The sequence below is a fragment of the Schistocerca piceifrons genome, chromosome 1 (genome assembly GCF_021461385.2).
Source record: "Schistocerca piceifrons isolate TAMUIC-IGC-003096 chromosome 1, iqSchPice1.1, whole genome shotgun sequence".
NCBI classification, from domain to species: Eukaryota; Metazoa; Arthropoda; class Insecta; order Orthoptera; family Acrididae; genus Schistocerca; species Schistocerca piceifrons.
The window spans coordinates 845434680-845450215 of NC_060138.1; the positions used below are offsets into that span (position 1 = coordinate 845434680).

General features: G+C 40.0%; 1 protein-coding gene and 1 non-coding gene across 2 annotated transcripts in view; both read left to right on the forward strand.

Annotated features, from left to right (window-relative positions):
- Positions 1–416: 416 nt before the first annotated feature.
- The window catches only part of LOC124775788 (glutamate dehydrogenase 2, mitochondrial-like), a 79411-nt gene continuing 64291 nt past the window's right edge, over positions 417–15536 (forward strand). The window contains exon 1 of the mRNA XM_047250622.1: positions 417–804. Within this exon, the coding sequence (XP_047106578.1) occupies positions 417–804 (388 nt within the window). The remainder of the gene's footprint in view (positions 805–15536) is intronic.
- Trnaw-cca lies at positions 6653–6727 on the forward strand. The gene has a single exon. It is a non-coding gene; the product is annotated as a tRNA-Trp (tRNA).

The following is a 15536-nucleotide window of genomic DNA, read 5'->3' on the forward strand; positions in this document are numbered from 1 at the left end:
GTCTCTTTTACCTATATTTTAAAAGTAAATCTCAAACACTTGCTGCCATTCCCAAATCGATGTTTATGCAAATTGACGAGCGAAATACACCGTTCAGGCGCGCGAACTGCGGTACAGTCATCCGATTTATAAAATGACAATCTTCGCCGATCAGCCGATTATAGTCGGCTGACTGACCGAAACAATCGTTCAGGTGCGCCTTCATTTATAATTCAATATTGTTTTGTTCTTAATGTCTTGGCCTTCTCCAATGACATCAGCAACGAAATTGCAAGGAGCAACGACTTGTAGTAGTATCTTGTATTGTTGAAAATTATGTTGACTGTCTACTGTTCACTAAATAAATTAGTTGCTCACATCTTGTGATGTAAAACATAATTTTCAATAGAATAAAGCGTCACATTAACCCAGGAACAATGCTTCATCTCATTAGACGCACTAAACATTTATTCCCACTGCAGAAGAGGTACTTATACAGGAGTCCCCTGGCATATTATGGAACGAATCTGAGTGCGTTAAACGAGTCAGTCCTAGAGGAAGTTAATCCATCATTTACAGAGATGATTGATTACTTTTTTAAGAAAGCCGTTATTCAAGTCAGACCAAGGCTTTGTGACATATTAAGAGAGAAGAAACTAGAAGAAGACGCCATACCCAACAGAATTGACGGAATATTACAAACAATGCGGGCGACCGAAAGAATCCTTCGCATTTACTTCCCATTTCGCAGAGATGACGGGTCGTATGAAATGATGGAGACGTATACTGTGCACCACAGTCAGCACAGGTTGCCGGTAAAAGGAGGTAAGGCTTCCGCTTCAACCAATTCACGCTTTTCGTAGGATGTCGTGTTGAAGTAGATGACACTTAAGTAACCTAATTCTGCAGATTCTAAAATACCATACCAACAAGGTTTTGAACATAAGTAACGATCTGAATTTTGTAACGGTTGTTTAGAATGTATCATCGTCGAAGCAGTTTTGATGTAGTCAAACTGCTTTTTATATTGTATTAAACGAACATCTGTTTGGAGCGATATTACTGTAGTGTGTCTTGTTTACAGTAGTATTCTGACTGCATTAGGGGTGTTGCGCAGGGAAGCTATGTATGCCTCTTTGATATGGTATTGGGTATAACTGTAACACTAAGAACACTAAGAAGCATTCATAGTAATGTTAAACGCTTGAATTAAACGGAATGGATTATTAATTTTTTATATGTCTGGCAAGTCTAACTTTAAACTGAATTCTCGGTCAGTGTTTGACAGAACATGACAATAATATAAAAAAGGAAACACTTTCCTGCCGTTCTGCGTGTATTAATTATTGTCGGTCCATTGGATCACCTGATGTTGACACAAGAAGCCGTAATCGCGAACGCATTTACGGGGTCTTAGGTCTTCATAAGGTGACTTGACAATGGTCGAATAGGTTCGTGATTAGATTAATAGTTGCAGAATGTGAGGAAAGTGTTTCCCTTTCGTTGATATTAAACTGACTCTATCGTTGACGGTCATGTATGGTCGCTGTTAAAATCATGTCTTATATGCTCAGCATAGGAAATGAGGGTAGGTAACTGGAATCCGCCAAACAATGTATCTCAGTTTGCAGCTTATTAATCTTTATTTTAGCGCACTACATTGAACAGTGTAGGGTAGCCTGGTGTTATTTTCAGAGAAAAAGTAACTTTTGCGATAATTCTGATGCCGGTACGATTTTTTAAATAATTTCACATGACTAACCATTATCTGGTGAAAATATCACACATGTATCTCACGTAAGATATTAAATAAAATGGCATCTAGAAGTTTCCCACTGGTCGGCACGTCATAAAGGAAAAGGAGAATATGCGGCACCGTGGCTTCGTGGATTATGTTGTTGATAGACTCGTTATCAACGTAGCAGATGACAGTTCCAGAACTGAAATGTATTTCTCGGATTCGGATAAGGAAGGAGCTAAGAGATTACCACACGACTGACTAATTAATACAGTAGCTTCAGTATTCAACAATGCGGCGAAATTCCTGCATCACTCATAGCTCGCTCAGAAAAATTACTCAAAGTTCAGAATTTTCATCACTCTTGTTTGTAATTACTAATTGCCGTGTTAGGTGAGAACGAGAGCATTTTATTCTTTCTTTCTGGTCACATTAGAAGCACGCGGTAGTGCTGGAGTTTTGCCGCATATTATGTCATTCTCTTTACAAATTAAATGACATTCGAAGCCATATTGTTTCTCTGCTCGTCTCTTTTGCATCTGAACTGCAGTGCTCACTTCATTACAAGTTAGTTGAACAAGCTGGCTGACCAGTGCGTTACATGCGCCGGTAAAGCTACTATCCCGCATTATCCCTCAGTCTATGTGCATGTAACAGCGTACAACGTATCCTTATTCTTATGATGAACACTCAATGATATTGTAATTAGTCCAAGAATGCATAACGCACAGACGTAATGGTAAACAGTGCTCTTAAAAGTGTAATTGAGTGGTTTGTGTAAATGGCCTCTCAATTTCAATAAGACGCAACACATTCAGTCCTGCACATCCAGGTCTACTACACCAATGATATTTCTTTCCTCGCTAGGAAATAATACATTAGGGTATGGAAACTTCTGAATCTTTAGGTGTCCATATCGATGAGAATTTAAACTGGAAAAACACATTTTAGAAATTCTGAAACAACTTGTCACACTTTCACTTAGAATCATAGCAAATCGTGGGGAAAACAAATCAGTAAGTTAACATTTTGCATATTTTCATTTAGTAATAATAATCATAATCATTTAACAGTTCTAGCTTCCCGGGTACTGGTAATGAGTCTCTTCTACTTCGTCCTGTCCCAATACACCTGTTCACGGAGAACATCATCCACTGTACATTCTCTGGTCACTAGATCAGCTTTAATCAAGTCCATCCATCAGGTTTGAGGTCATCCTTGAACTCTTTTCCGATCCACCTGTCTTTCCAAATTTATTTTGGCTGTTCTAGTTGGCTCCATTCTCATCACATGCCCATACCATCGAAGCCTAGATGTGTCAATTTGACCTAACATGGATGTCTTTATTCCAGCTTCTTTCCTCACCTCCTCATTCCTTAACTTGTCCATCTTACTTGTTGGTAGAATTCACATCCTTTTTGCGTTTATGACCAAATTATCACTGGAGATTACACGGTAAGGAAAACTGTTCACACACTCTAGTTGGTGGTCACCTAGTTTTACACTTGCTGGTTGTCCATCTCTGTTGACTACCACCACCGCTGTCTTCGTCTTGCTGATGTTGAGGTTATATTTCTGGAAGTGGTATTTCCATTCATCGAGTCTGATCTGTACTTCCTCATCAGTTTCTTTCACCCCATATCATGATGTTATCAGCAAAGGCAGATGCGTTCAGTTCACCTTCTCCTTGACATTCTTCATTTTAGTATCCATAATGGTGATGAATAGCAGTGGCGACAGTGCACTTCCTTGCTGAACTCCACTCTTGGTCTCAAACCATGATGATCGTCCTTCCCCAATTTGTACACAGCTACTACAGTCTTTGTTCATCATTGAATTTTTCGTATTAGTCCTTCAGGCACATTTTTTTCCTCAGGCATTCCCAGCTCTTGTCTCTTATAACACTATCATAGGCTTTTTCTGTATCCAGGAATACGATGACCAGGTTCTTGCCTTTCTCCCAGTACTTTTCTATGAACATGTGGGTGCTAAAAATTTGATCTATTTTGATCTGTTACTTCTGAAGTCATATTGTTCCTCCTCCAGCTGTGGTTCTGGGATAGTTGTCAGTCTCTTTTCTATGATCTTCTCAAGTATTTTCAGCCCATGAGACAAAAGGGTTATTCCTCTATAGTTGGTGCGTTTACGCCTGCTACCTTTCTTAAACAGAGGAATTATTACACCCTTGCCCCAATTCACAGGTATTTTCTTATCTGCCCATAAGGCACTGAGTATTTGGTGCAGCCATTGTATGCCTTGGATACCTGCTACTTTTATCATGTCTATGTTCACTTCATCTGCACCAGAAGATTTTCCTTTAGGCATAGATTTTAAGGTTACTTCTGTTTCTGTTTAGGTGATGGGAGTGGCCTCATTGTATGTGTGGATTTCCAGTTTTGTATTTGGTTCTTCAACTGTTTCTGTCCAGGTGATGGGAGTTTCCTCATTGTAAGTGTGGATTTCCAGTTCTGTATTTGGTTCTTCAACTGATCTATTTAATAGGTGATCAAAATGGTTTTTCAGGACTTCTCTCATGTCACTTTCTGTCCTAACCAGATTCATTCAGTAATGCCAAATGGAATTATGTTCTGGCGTAATTCATCTCTAAAAAAGAAGTTCTTCATAGCTCAGTGATATGTTGTAAGAATATTATGTGGTGCTCACCCACGATTATCTCACAGACAGCAGTTTAAGGAACTGGGCATTCTGTCAACAACTTTACAGTGTATTTATTCCCTCAGGAGGTTTGGTGTAAATGTTCTGCTGCAGATCAAAAGGAACAATGATGTACATAATTACAATACTAGAAGAAAAATTATACTCATTACTCCACATTAAGGTTGTCTTTAGTACAAGTGAGGTGCACAATGCTTCCGCCAAAATGTTTGATCACTTACACATTGATATAAAATGTTTTACAGACAGCAAATTAAAATTTGAAAACAAATTGAGAAAGTTTATCCTTGACAAAGCCTTTTGTTCCATAGAAGAATTTGAATTATTGTAATGTGTAAAAGGTGGTGGGTGAGAATAACTAACTCATATCTGCATAGTAAAAAAAAAAAAAAAAAAAAAAAACACACAGTATAAAAGTTCAGGATGAAGCCATATTTACAAATCAAATTAGCTATATGATGTAAAATGACTTGTTTCACGTCATTACAATTTATCATGCAAAATGATCCAGGTCCATGGAGCATGAAATTAACTAAGTAGCTTTTATAGTCGAAAGAGTTCATGGGGTGAACAGCCAAATGTCCAATGGGCATAATATTTCGGCAAGTGGCCATGTTGCCATCATCAGGTGCACTGATGAACTGACTGCCAAGGTGCTGGCGCTGGGCTTTTGTCTTCTCCCATCCTCCAGGTGTTCCCAACGCAGTCTGCACCTGGGCATGGAGCATCCAGCATCCTTTCTGTTCACGGTCCGAACCCAGGGGTGCATGCTGGTGGCATCCTCTTACTATTTCTGCCTGTTTTCAAACTCAGTTCATGATGAAACGTCTTCTTTCTCCTTTTAATCAGATTCAGAGCAGGTTCCCAGGCCTTACTAAGGATGTAACCACTATTTCGATTCCAGAATGAGATTTTCGCTCTGCAGCGGAGTGTACGCTGATATGAAACTTCCTGGCAGATTAAAACTGTGTGCCCGACCGAGACTCGAACTCGGGACTTTGCCTTTCGCGGGCAAGTGCTCTACCAACTGAGCTACCGAAGCACAACTCACGCCCGGTACTCACAGCTTTACTTCTGCCAGTACCTCGTCTCCTACCTTCCAAACTTTACAGAAGCTCTCCTGCGAACCTTGCAGAACTAGCACTCCTGAAAGAAAGGATATTGCGGAGACATGGCTTAGCCACAGCCTGGGGGATGTTTCCAGAATGAGATTTTCACTCTGCAGCGGAGTGTGCGCTGATATGAAACTTCCTGGCAGATTAAAACTGTGTGCCCGACCGAGACTCGAACTCGGGACCTTTGCCTTTCGCAGGCAAGTGCTCTACCAACTGAGCTACCGAAGCACGACTCACGCCCGGTACTCACAGCTTTACTTCTGCCAGTACCTCGTCTCCTACCTTCCAAACTTTACAGAAGCTCTCCTGCGAACCTTGCAGAACTAGCACTCCTGAAAGAAAGGATATTGTGGAGACATGGCTTAGCCACAGCCTGGGGGATGTTTCCAGAATGAGATTTTCACTCTGCAGCGGAGTGTGCGCTGATATGAAACTTCCTGGCAGATTAAAACTGTGTGCCCGACCGAGACTCGAACTCGGGACCTTTGCCTTTCGCAGGCAAGTGCTCTACCAACTGAGCTACCGAAGCACGACTCACGCCCGGTACTCACAGCTTTACTTCTGCCAGTACCTCGTCTCCTACCTTCCAAACTTTACAGAAGCTCTCCTGCGAACCTTGCAGAACTAGCACTCCTGAAAGAAAGGATATTGCGGAGACATGGCTTAGCCACAGCCTGGGGGATGTTTCCAGAATGAGATTTTCACTCTGCAGCGGAGTGTGCGCTGATATGAAACTTCCTGGCAGATTAATACTGTGTGCTCGACCGAGACTCGAACTCGTGACCTTTGCCTTTCTCGGGCAAGTGCTCTACCAACTGAGCTACCGAAGCACGACTCACGCCCGGTACTCACAGCTTTACTTCTGCCAGTACCTCGTCTCCTACCTTCCAAACTTTACAGAAGCTCTCCTGCGAACACACAGTTTTAATCTGCCAGGAAGTTTCATATCAGCGCACACTCCGCTGCAGAGTGAAAATCTCATTCTGGAAACATCCCCCAGGCTGTGGCTAAGCCATGTCTCCGCAATATCCTTTCTTTCAGGAGTGCTAGTTCTGCAAGGTTCGCAGGAGAGCTTCTGTAAAGTTTGGAAGGTAGGAGACGAGGTACTGGCAGAAGTAAAGCTGTGAGTACCGGGCGTGAGTCGTGCTTCGGTAGCTCAGTTGGTAGAGCACTTGCCCGCCAAAGGCAAAGGTCCCGAGTTCGAGTCTCGGTCGGGCACACAGTTTTAATCTGCCAGTAAGTTTCATATCAGCGCACACTCCGCTGCAGAGTGAAAATCTCATTCTGGAAACATCCCCCAGGCTGTGGCCAAGCCATGTCTCCGCAATATCCTTTCTTTCAGGAGTGCTAGTTCTGCAAGGTTCGCAGGAGAGTTTCTGTAAAGTTTGGAAGGTAGGAGACGAGGTACTGGCAGAAGTAAAGCTGTGAGTACCGGGCGTGAGTCGTGCTTCGGTAGCTCAGTTGGTAGAGCACTTGCCCGCGAAAGGCAAAGTCTTGAGTTCGAGTCTCGGTCGGGCACACAGTTTTAATCTGCCAGGAAGTTTCACTATTTCGATTGATCAGCGGTTCCAGTACTCGAATATTGATAGATTCTTTAATGACACAGTCCCAGTATTTGGAAGTCTGTGTCAGAACCTTTGTCTGATTGTAATTCATTCTGCGTCATTCCAAGAGGCAGTGTTCAGCAACCACCAACTTGTTAGGCTGCTGCAGTCTGGTGTGGCACTGATGTTCTTGGCAACAACCTTCGATAGTATGCACCATCTGACCTATGCAAATAAAGCTACATTCGCAGGGACTCTGGATTTCCGTAGTCCTAGCTCATCCTTTACATTACCAAGCAGTGCCTGTGTCTTAATTGGTGGGCGGAAGACAGTCTTCACTTGATGTTTTTGAAGAATTCGACTTATCTTAGCCAGGTTTCAGACAAGAGGACTGTGTGAAAGGTTTTGGTGATGGAGAAGAAGGCACACATCTTCATAGTGTGTGGAGAAGAATCAGACGTTGCAGTGCACAATCAATAGGTCATACGAGGGGCGTTTGAAAAGTCTGTGCAAAAATAAAAACTACTTATGTGTTTGGTGTAAACCTTTTTTATTTTTCGACATAGTCTCCTTTTAGACTTACATACACTTCATCCAACGCTGTTCTAATTTGTTGATCCTTTCTGAATAATAGGAATTGTCCAAGTCTGCAAAATAGCTATTAGTTGCTGCAATCACCTCCTCGTTTGAATAAAATCTCTGTCCCGCCAGCCATTTCTTCAAATTGGGGCACAAATAGTAGTCCAAGGGCGACAAGTCTGCAGAATAGGGAGGATGTGAAATGAGTTGGAATCCTATTTCCATTAATTTTACAACCACAACTGCTGATTTTCATATATTTTATGTGCTTAAGACTGTTGGTTTGAGGTCTGTTTGGATAAATTCACTGGCACTACCTCCACTCTTAACTTGCCCATTAGCCTTAAGAACCATTTATACCAGACATGAAGAAGTTTGAATTATGTATCTGGATTTAGCCAGGTTTCAGACAAGAGGATCGTGTGAAAGGTTTTGGTAATGGGAAAGAAGGCACATTTCTTCATAGTGTGTGGAGGTCATACAAGGGGCGTTTGAAAAGTCCATGCAAAAATAAAAACTACTTACGTGTTTGGGGTAAACCTTTTTTATTTTTCGACATAATCTCCTTTTAAACTTATACACTTTATCCAACGCTGTTCTGATTTGTTGATCCCTTCTGAATAATAGGAATTGTCCAAGTCTGCAAAGTAGCTATTAGTTGCTGCAATCACCTCTTCGTTTGAATAAAATCTTTGTCCTGCCAGCCATTTCTTCAAATTGGAGGTGGTGCATTGTTGTGATGGAAAAGGACTTTTTTGCAGTCCAATCTCAGGCGTTTTTCTTGCAGCTCGGTTTTCAAATGGTCCAATAATGATGAATAATATGCACCTGTCATAGTTTCCCCTTCTCCACATAGTTGTTGAGGATTATCCCTTGCGAATCCGAAAAGACAGTCACCCTAACCTTTCCGGCTGAATGACTGGTCTTCACCTTTTTTGGTGCAGATTCTCCCTTTGTAACCCATTGTTTAGATTGTTGTTTCGTCTCAGGAGTACAGTAATGTATCCATGTTTCATCCACAGTGATGAAACAACGTTTAAAGTCCTGGGGATTCTTCCTGAACAGCTGCAAACCATCCTTGCAACACTTCACACGATTCCGTTTTTGGTCAATTGTGAGCAATCGCAGAACCCATCTTGCAGATACCTTTCCATGTCCAAATGTTTATGCAAAATATTATGTACCCATTCATTCGAGATGCCCACAGCACTAGCAATCTCACAAACCTTAACTCTTCTGTCATCCATCACCATATCATGGATTTTATCAATGATTTCTGGAGTCGTAACCTCCACAAGGTGTCCAGAACGTTCAGCATCACTTGCGCCCATATGGCCACTCCGAAAATTTTGAAACCACTTTTAAACTGTTCTAATTGAAGTGCAGAGTCACCGTAATGTTTATCAAGCTTCTCTTTAGTCTCCTGAGGCATTTTGCCTTTCATAAAGTAATGTTTAATCACCATATGAAATTCTTCTTCGTCCACTTTTTGACAATCACTCGACTTCCTTGATTCACACGAATGCCAAACACAAAGAAATAGACCAATATGACTGAAACTTGGTGTGCATTCTTTCCAAAGATGCTACTAACTAAACATGACCTCTCGGACTTTGCATGGACTTTTCAAATGCCCCTTGTACATGTACTTCCAGATGGCTTGCAACAGTTAGTTTGATGTAGTTATCCCTGTGTGAGATAAGCACCACTGTCCAACATTTTGAACAGCCAGAAATGTTTATCAATTGCAGGAGCTGGAAGGATACAGTCATATATGACGTGCATGTAGTTTTGTGATACAGCAAGTTTAAAGTTCCATAGAAATCTATAATTTTTAAGACAAAATAGAAACCTTCTTTGTACTCTAAAAGATAATTTAATACCTTGTAAAATGCAAAGTGAAATACTCCTCTCTTTATGCTATGTAACACTAAATGTAGAGTCGTAGAGTCATTCTAATATATATAACAGATCACTCAGACTAATAAATTTTGTATTGAGTTTGTTATGTCAGTGAAGTTCCTCTGTTTCATCATTGTTCTCATTATTTCTAGTACATGATCAATAGAATTATTGATATGCTGCAGGTGTGACTTTTTATATTTTATTGGCAGCTGAATAGGTTTGGTTCAGCAGCTTTTCCTTTTCTCCTAATATGAGTATCCACTGATGTGAGGAAACCTATGTCTGAATAGCAGTGCTTTACATTTAATGAATGGGATCTACAGATGTGAATAGGATAGGTTGTGAGATTAATGTTTTAAGATTATTCAAACTCCTGAAGCCTTCTCATTCCATTTTGAGCACAATAAAATCTTTTAGACTTGGAAATTTCTGTGCATTCATCTGGTGTGTAGAAGTGTATACTCAGTTTCTTGCATACACTTCAGTGCTACAAAAATTGTGATCGCAAGAGAGTCTTGTCTGACCTACCATAAGGAAAAGTAATGCTGGACAGATTCAAATCTTTTACTAGCCACAAGCTTTCCAAAGCAATAAAAGCCCAATTCTTGGCCTGTCCTTTGCAGATATCTGTGTTTATGTGGAGATGTTGTTGTTGAGGGTTAGTTACCTACAAGTATTTTTCCAAGTGGCACCCATCTCTCTGAACTCTTCCCTCCTCCTTTCTCACTTTACACAAACATATATCCCATATTTGATCCATTATGATACTGTTGTTAAATAGCCATAATTTCCTCTTGTAAAATGCCGGCCAAGCTATTAGTTTAGGTTTGGAGAACTTTTTTGCATAAACATTGTAATTACTTGATGCTCTTTTGGCTTCTCTTTAGCTAGAGTAGTTAAAGACACAGTCATATTTAGCCCACTGTCATCTTCTGAGATGGATTTCACATTGTTGCTTCTTTTTGTATTTATTGACTTTTCTGTCAGTTCTTGGTAGAATTAATTATACATTATGAATGAAAAAATACATGACACTAATGTAACATTCTGCAATATTTATTATTTTTACAAACCAGTTTTCAACCACTACTTCATCATGTACAAAAATAAATGTGTGAGGCTGTGAAATTGTTGTGGGATCAAAGATCTTAAAATAGCCTAACTACAGAGTATCTCATTATGTTTCCAAAGATGACAATTGTTAATGTTTGATTTAAGACTAATATGAAATACATTATTTAAATAAGAGTGAGATGTAAAAATATTTGGCTTAGATAAAATGTGATGCATAAATATTGAGCTATACGACAAATTACAATGATTGTTCTGAGAGGAAAAATATTTATTATAAGTTAAACAATGTGTAGTAAAATTAGGTGACATTTTTCAAGGGGAGAATGAAAAACATAATTTTGACCTGAAAGGTCAAATATTACTAATTGATACAATATAATAAGTGTGACTAAACAGGTAAATGAAACAACTTAATTTTTTTCCAATAACATCTGCTGCACGTAATTCTGGGTTGTTCTTTGCCATCAGAAATGTATCACATTTGGAATAAGAGTCCACAATATGCCACTGCATTGAGATGGGTGATGGCAGCTCGTAGTTCATGGATATAGGTTAGTGTCAGTTGGCTTGCGAAACACACTGACCCAAGGAACCATCTTCTTTTCTCTGGACCAAGACATCAAGAAACAGGGGGTCTCCATTTTTCTTCAATTCCATGGTGAAGCAAACGCTTGTATGGAGGGAGTTAAGATGTTCCAGAAATGCAGGAAACATTGCTGCTCCATGTGACCAAAGTACAAAGGTGTCTTCAGGAACACTTAGGTTTCAACACCACTGGCTAAGTGCTTTTTCCTTGAAGTCTTCCATAAAAAGGTTAGCTACTACAGGAGACACAGGGCTTCCCAAAGCAACACAGTCAGTCTGCTCAAAATATTGTTTGTTAAACAAAAAGTAAGTTGAGGTAAACACATGTTTGAATAGATGTATGATGTCCTCCTCCAACCTCGTTCCCATAAATTGTAATGAATCCACCAAAGGTACTTGTGTGAACAAAGAGATCATGTCAAAACTCACAAATATGTCAGCTGGTTCAAGGGGCAAAGTCCTCAGTCGTTGTATAACATCATCTGAGTTTCGAATGTGATGTTCACATTTTTCTAACAATGGGCTTAGAAGAGAAGCCAGATGTTTGGCCAGGGAATATGCTGCATTGCTCATGATGGGGTGAAGAGGAACCTCTTCCTTATGGATCTTAGCTAGCCCTTAAAGTCATGGTGGAACTGGCGCTTGTACTCTTAAGCTCTTTTTAGGATCTTCAGCAAACTGGCTGGATTTGTCTTCTGTTGAACTGCGTCAGTTGGATCCTTCTGAAGTATACTGAGTCCTGCAGTTATTTTGCTGAAATAAGATGTTGCAGGTAAAAGAATAGTAGCATTTCCCTTGTCAGCAGGTAATATCACTATTTATGTGTCTTCTCTTAAGGAATGGAGAATTTCCCTTTCTTCAGTGTTGATGTTCTACTTTGGTCCAAGCATCCTTGTTAAAACCCTGCAAGCCTCTTGCCTTATTTCCTCAGGAGTCTCACTCGGAAGTTTCAGAATAACTTGCTCAATCGCACTGATAAAATCCTTAATAGGTAAGGTCTTTAGAGTGGGCACAAAATTTAGCCCCTTTTCCAAAACCAATATTGCAGTACCATTCTGTTGTTTATCTGAGAAATTAAACACAGTACGTCTACATGGTTTATATTTTTGCGATGATTGGCGTGTAAGGTGATGCAACTTCAACGTTTGATGCACCACGGGCTGCTGCCACGCCCAGTCCAAAAGTGACCACATAGCACTGTCTACCTCCTGCGAGGAATCCGCTGACAGACATGACAAGATATTCAGTTGTAGTGAGAGCAAGCTCTTGGAGACTCTGTCTGATTATCGCCTAGTATAATGGATTCTTTCTTCACCAGTGCCATGCTGGCTCATTGTTTGATACTCTTGGCGGCCACAGAGTCTACATAATGAGTGAACTTCACAAATGTTGGTATAGTTTGCTGGTCCTGTCAACCCAGTAAAAGCGCAAGAGAGCACAACAGTCTGTTTCTCTTTAGTGCAGTTTATCAAACTCACATACTCTGTTGACTATCTCCTCCCCATAGAGGTACCAGGTGTGCTGTTTAAGACTTTCCTGACATAGTAACTGCTTCTTTGGTTCACGGGCGTCATGTTACATAATGTGGTGGAGGCAGCACAATATTTCAATGAGACAACTGCTCATCTTCAGATGCTTACTGATCTGATGCTGCAATGACTCACCAATATATATGCTGACTCACTGGAAAAACACAGGCACAAAGGGTTGACGCTATAACGTCATCGTACATGAATCATAGAGCACAGCGACATCCAGTGCCTCCTGCTGGACAAATGGGCCAGGGGATTCTCATTTGTGGTGCAGGAAAAATCTGCAACCTACGAGCTGGCATCATGCATCTCAACAAAATGGCATGTTACAGACTCTCATTCATAGGGCAAGAATTATCTCAGATGCAGGGAGCTTATCAGCAGGGCTTAACCATCTTCACTCTGTGTTTGTACAAAATGGGTACTCTGATAAACAGATCCATAATGCATTTAGACATGCACGCACTATAGTTCAAGAACAGCCAGAAGAAACAGTGAACTCCATGATGATGATCTTTCTACCATATGTTGGTAGCATGTCCTTTAAGATTGGCAGGTTGTTCAAAAAACATCAAATCAAATGTGTCTTCTGCCCTCCACTGCAAGTGCAAACTATGCTGGGTTCTGTTAAAGATGATCTAGGTATAAGGAGACCAGTAATATATAAAATCCCTTGCCTGTTTGCAAGTAATACATTGGCCAGACATGTCGCACTGTCAAGGATAGATGTGCTGAACATAGACATCATACTAGACTGGGTCAGCCAGAAAAGTCTGCTATGACTAAACACTGTCTTGAAATGGGACCAGAACGAACTACAGAGAGACAAAGATCCTTCCATCTGCTTCCATGCACTAGGACTCCGTCATTAAAGAAGCAGTTGAAATTCATATAAGTAACAACGTTATCAATAGAGACATGAGATTTCAACTCAGCAAGGCATGGAACTAGCACTGGTGGTACTAAGGCATCATCGGCTGCAGACAAACGAATCTGAGGTAATACAGGCAGAGAATCAAAGTCCACACACTTAAACAGGGGGCCTGCATGTGTGCAGGGCTGCTACATGTGGTCGCACTTTTTCCTATGTCGCAGATGAGAAGCCCATAGATACGCCTATTTTCACTCATTGCTTGCATATGGCATCATATTTTGGGGCAATTCATCACTGAGGAATAAAGTATTTATTGCACAAAAGGGTGTAATCAGAACAACAGCTGGAGTCCACCCAAGATCACCCTGCATACATTTATTTAAGGATCTAGGGATATTCACTGTAGCTTCTCAGTATATACACTCTCTTATGAAATTTGTTATTAACAACCAAACCCAATTCAAAAGCAATAGCAGTGTGCATAACTACAATACTAGGAGAAAGCATGATCTTCACTATTCAAGATTAAATCTAACTTTGGCACAGAAAGGGGTGAATTATACTGGCACTAAAGTCTTTGGTCACTTACCAAATAGTATCAAAAGTCTGACAGATAACCAACAAGTATTTAAGAAGAAATTAAAAGAATTTCTGAATGACAACTCCTTCTACTCCATAGAGGAATTTTTAGATATAAATTAAGAAAAAAAAGGAAAAAAAAACAAAAAATTAAAAAAATAAAATAAAAAAAAAGTTGTTATATTAACTTAATTATGTTGTTAAATTAAGCTAATTATGTCATGTATTGGAAAATTTGACTCGTTCCACATCATTACAAAATATCGTATTCATGATCCATGAAACTAGTATTAATCTAATCTAATCTAATCATTTATCTGGCTGTGCTCTATGATTCATTTATGATGATGTTATGGCCTCAATCCTTGGTGCCTACACATTTCTAATGAGTCAGCCTATAAATTGGCAAGTCATTGCAGCAACACATCAGTAAGCACCTGAGAATGAGGAGCAGCTGTCTCGTCAAAATATTGTGCAACTTCCACAACATTATCCAATGTGACACCTGTGAACAAATGAAGTAGTTACTGCATTGGGAAAGTCTTAAACAGCACACATTCTTAGTTGTTTCCTGAACAAAACAGAAGTTGATTTTTGAATGGTACAGTACATAATGTACATGATGTCTCTGCCAGGGGAACCCCTGCAGCATCAAGAAATGAAAAACTTTACCACAAACAAAAGGGGACGGGGCTGAGCTGAATAAATCTGAATGGGTGAATACCAATTGCTGTTTGTTTATGTGGTTGATCGGGGGTGCGAATGATAAGTGCTGTTATAATTATTAGCAAAATAATGGACTCAGACTACCAGAGTGGAAATAAGTGACTAACAGGAATAACAGGCAAGTAAGATTACATATTATTTTCTTGGGATATCCAAGAAAATGAAATTTTGACAGTAAATTTTTGCCAGATCACTACACTACTAAGGGCCAGTCATACAGTCCCTGGTTAGCAGCTGCTAAGCTCTATTCTTGGAATGTCTTGGAAAATGCATTGTATGAACCCGTAATGATGCCTAACAGAAGAATAAACATGGGATAACTAAACCGATGATTCTGGCAGGGTTAGTGAAGTTAACCGGAGAATAAGATTTGATAATGGCTGGAATAGTTACAGAATTAGTGATCACAAGATTTTTTGTTAGAATGATGAAAGAGAAGACATGGAGACATCTCACAGATTATATGACAGAATATGGCAATTCAAAATTTATATCAAAATTTCATGCTAGTACTACTTTTCGATCCTATGCTTGAGGAATGGGTGTATATGACTGAAAAATGAAACTGTTTCCTAACATAAAACTTTTTGCTTGTAATAGGCTTAATAAGCATTTGATATTGGTGCTCCA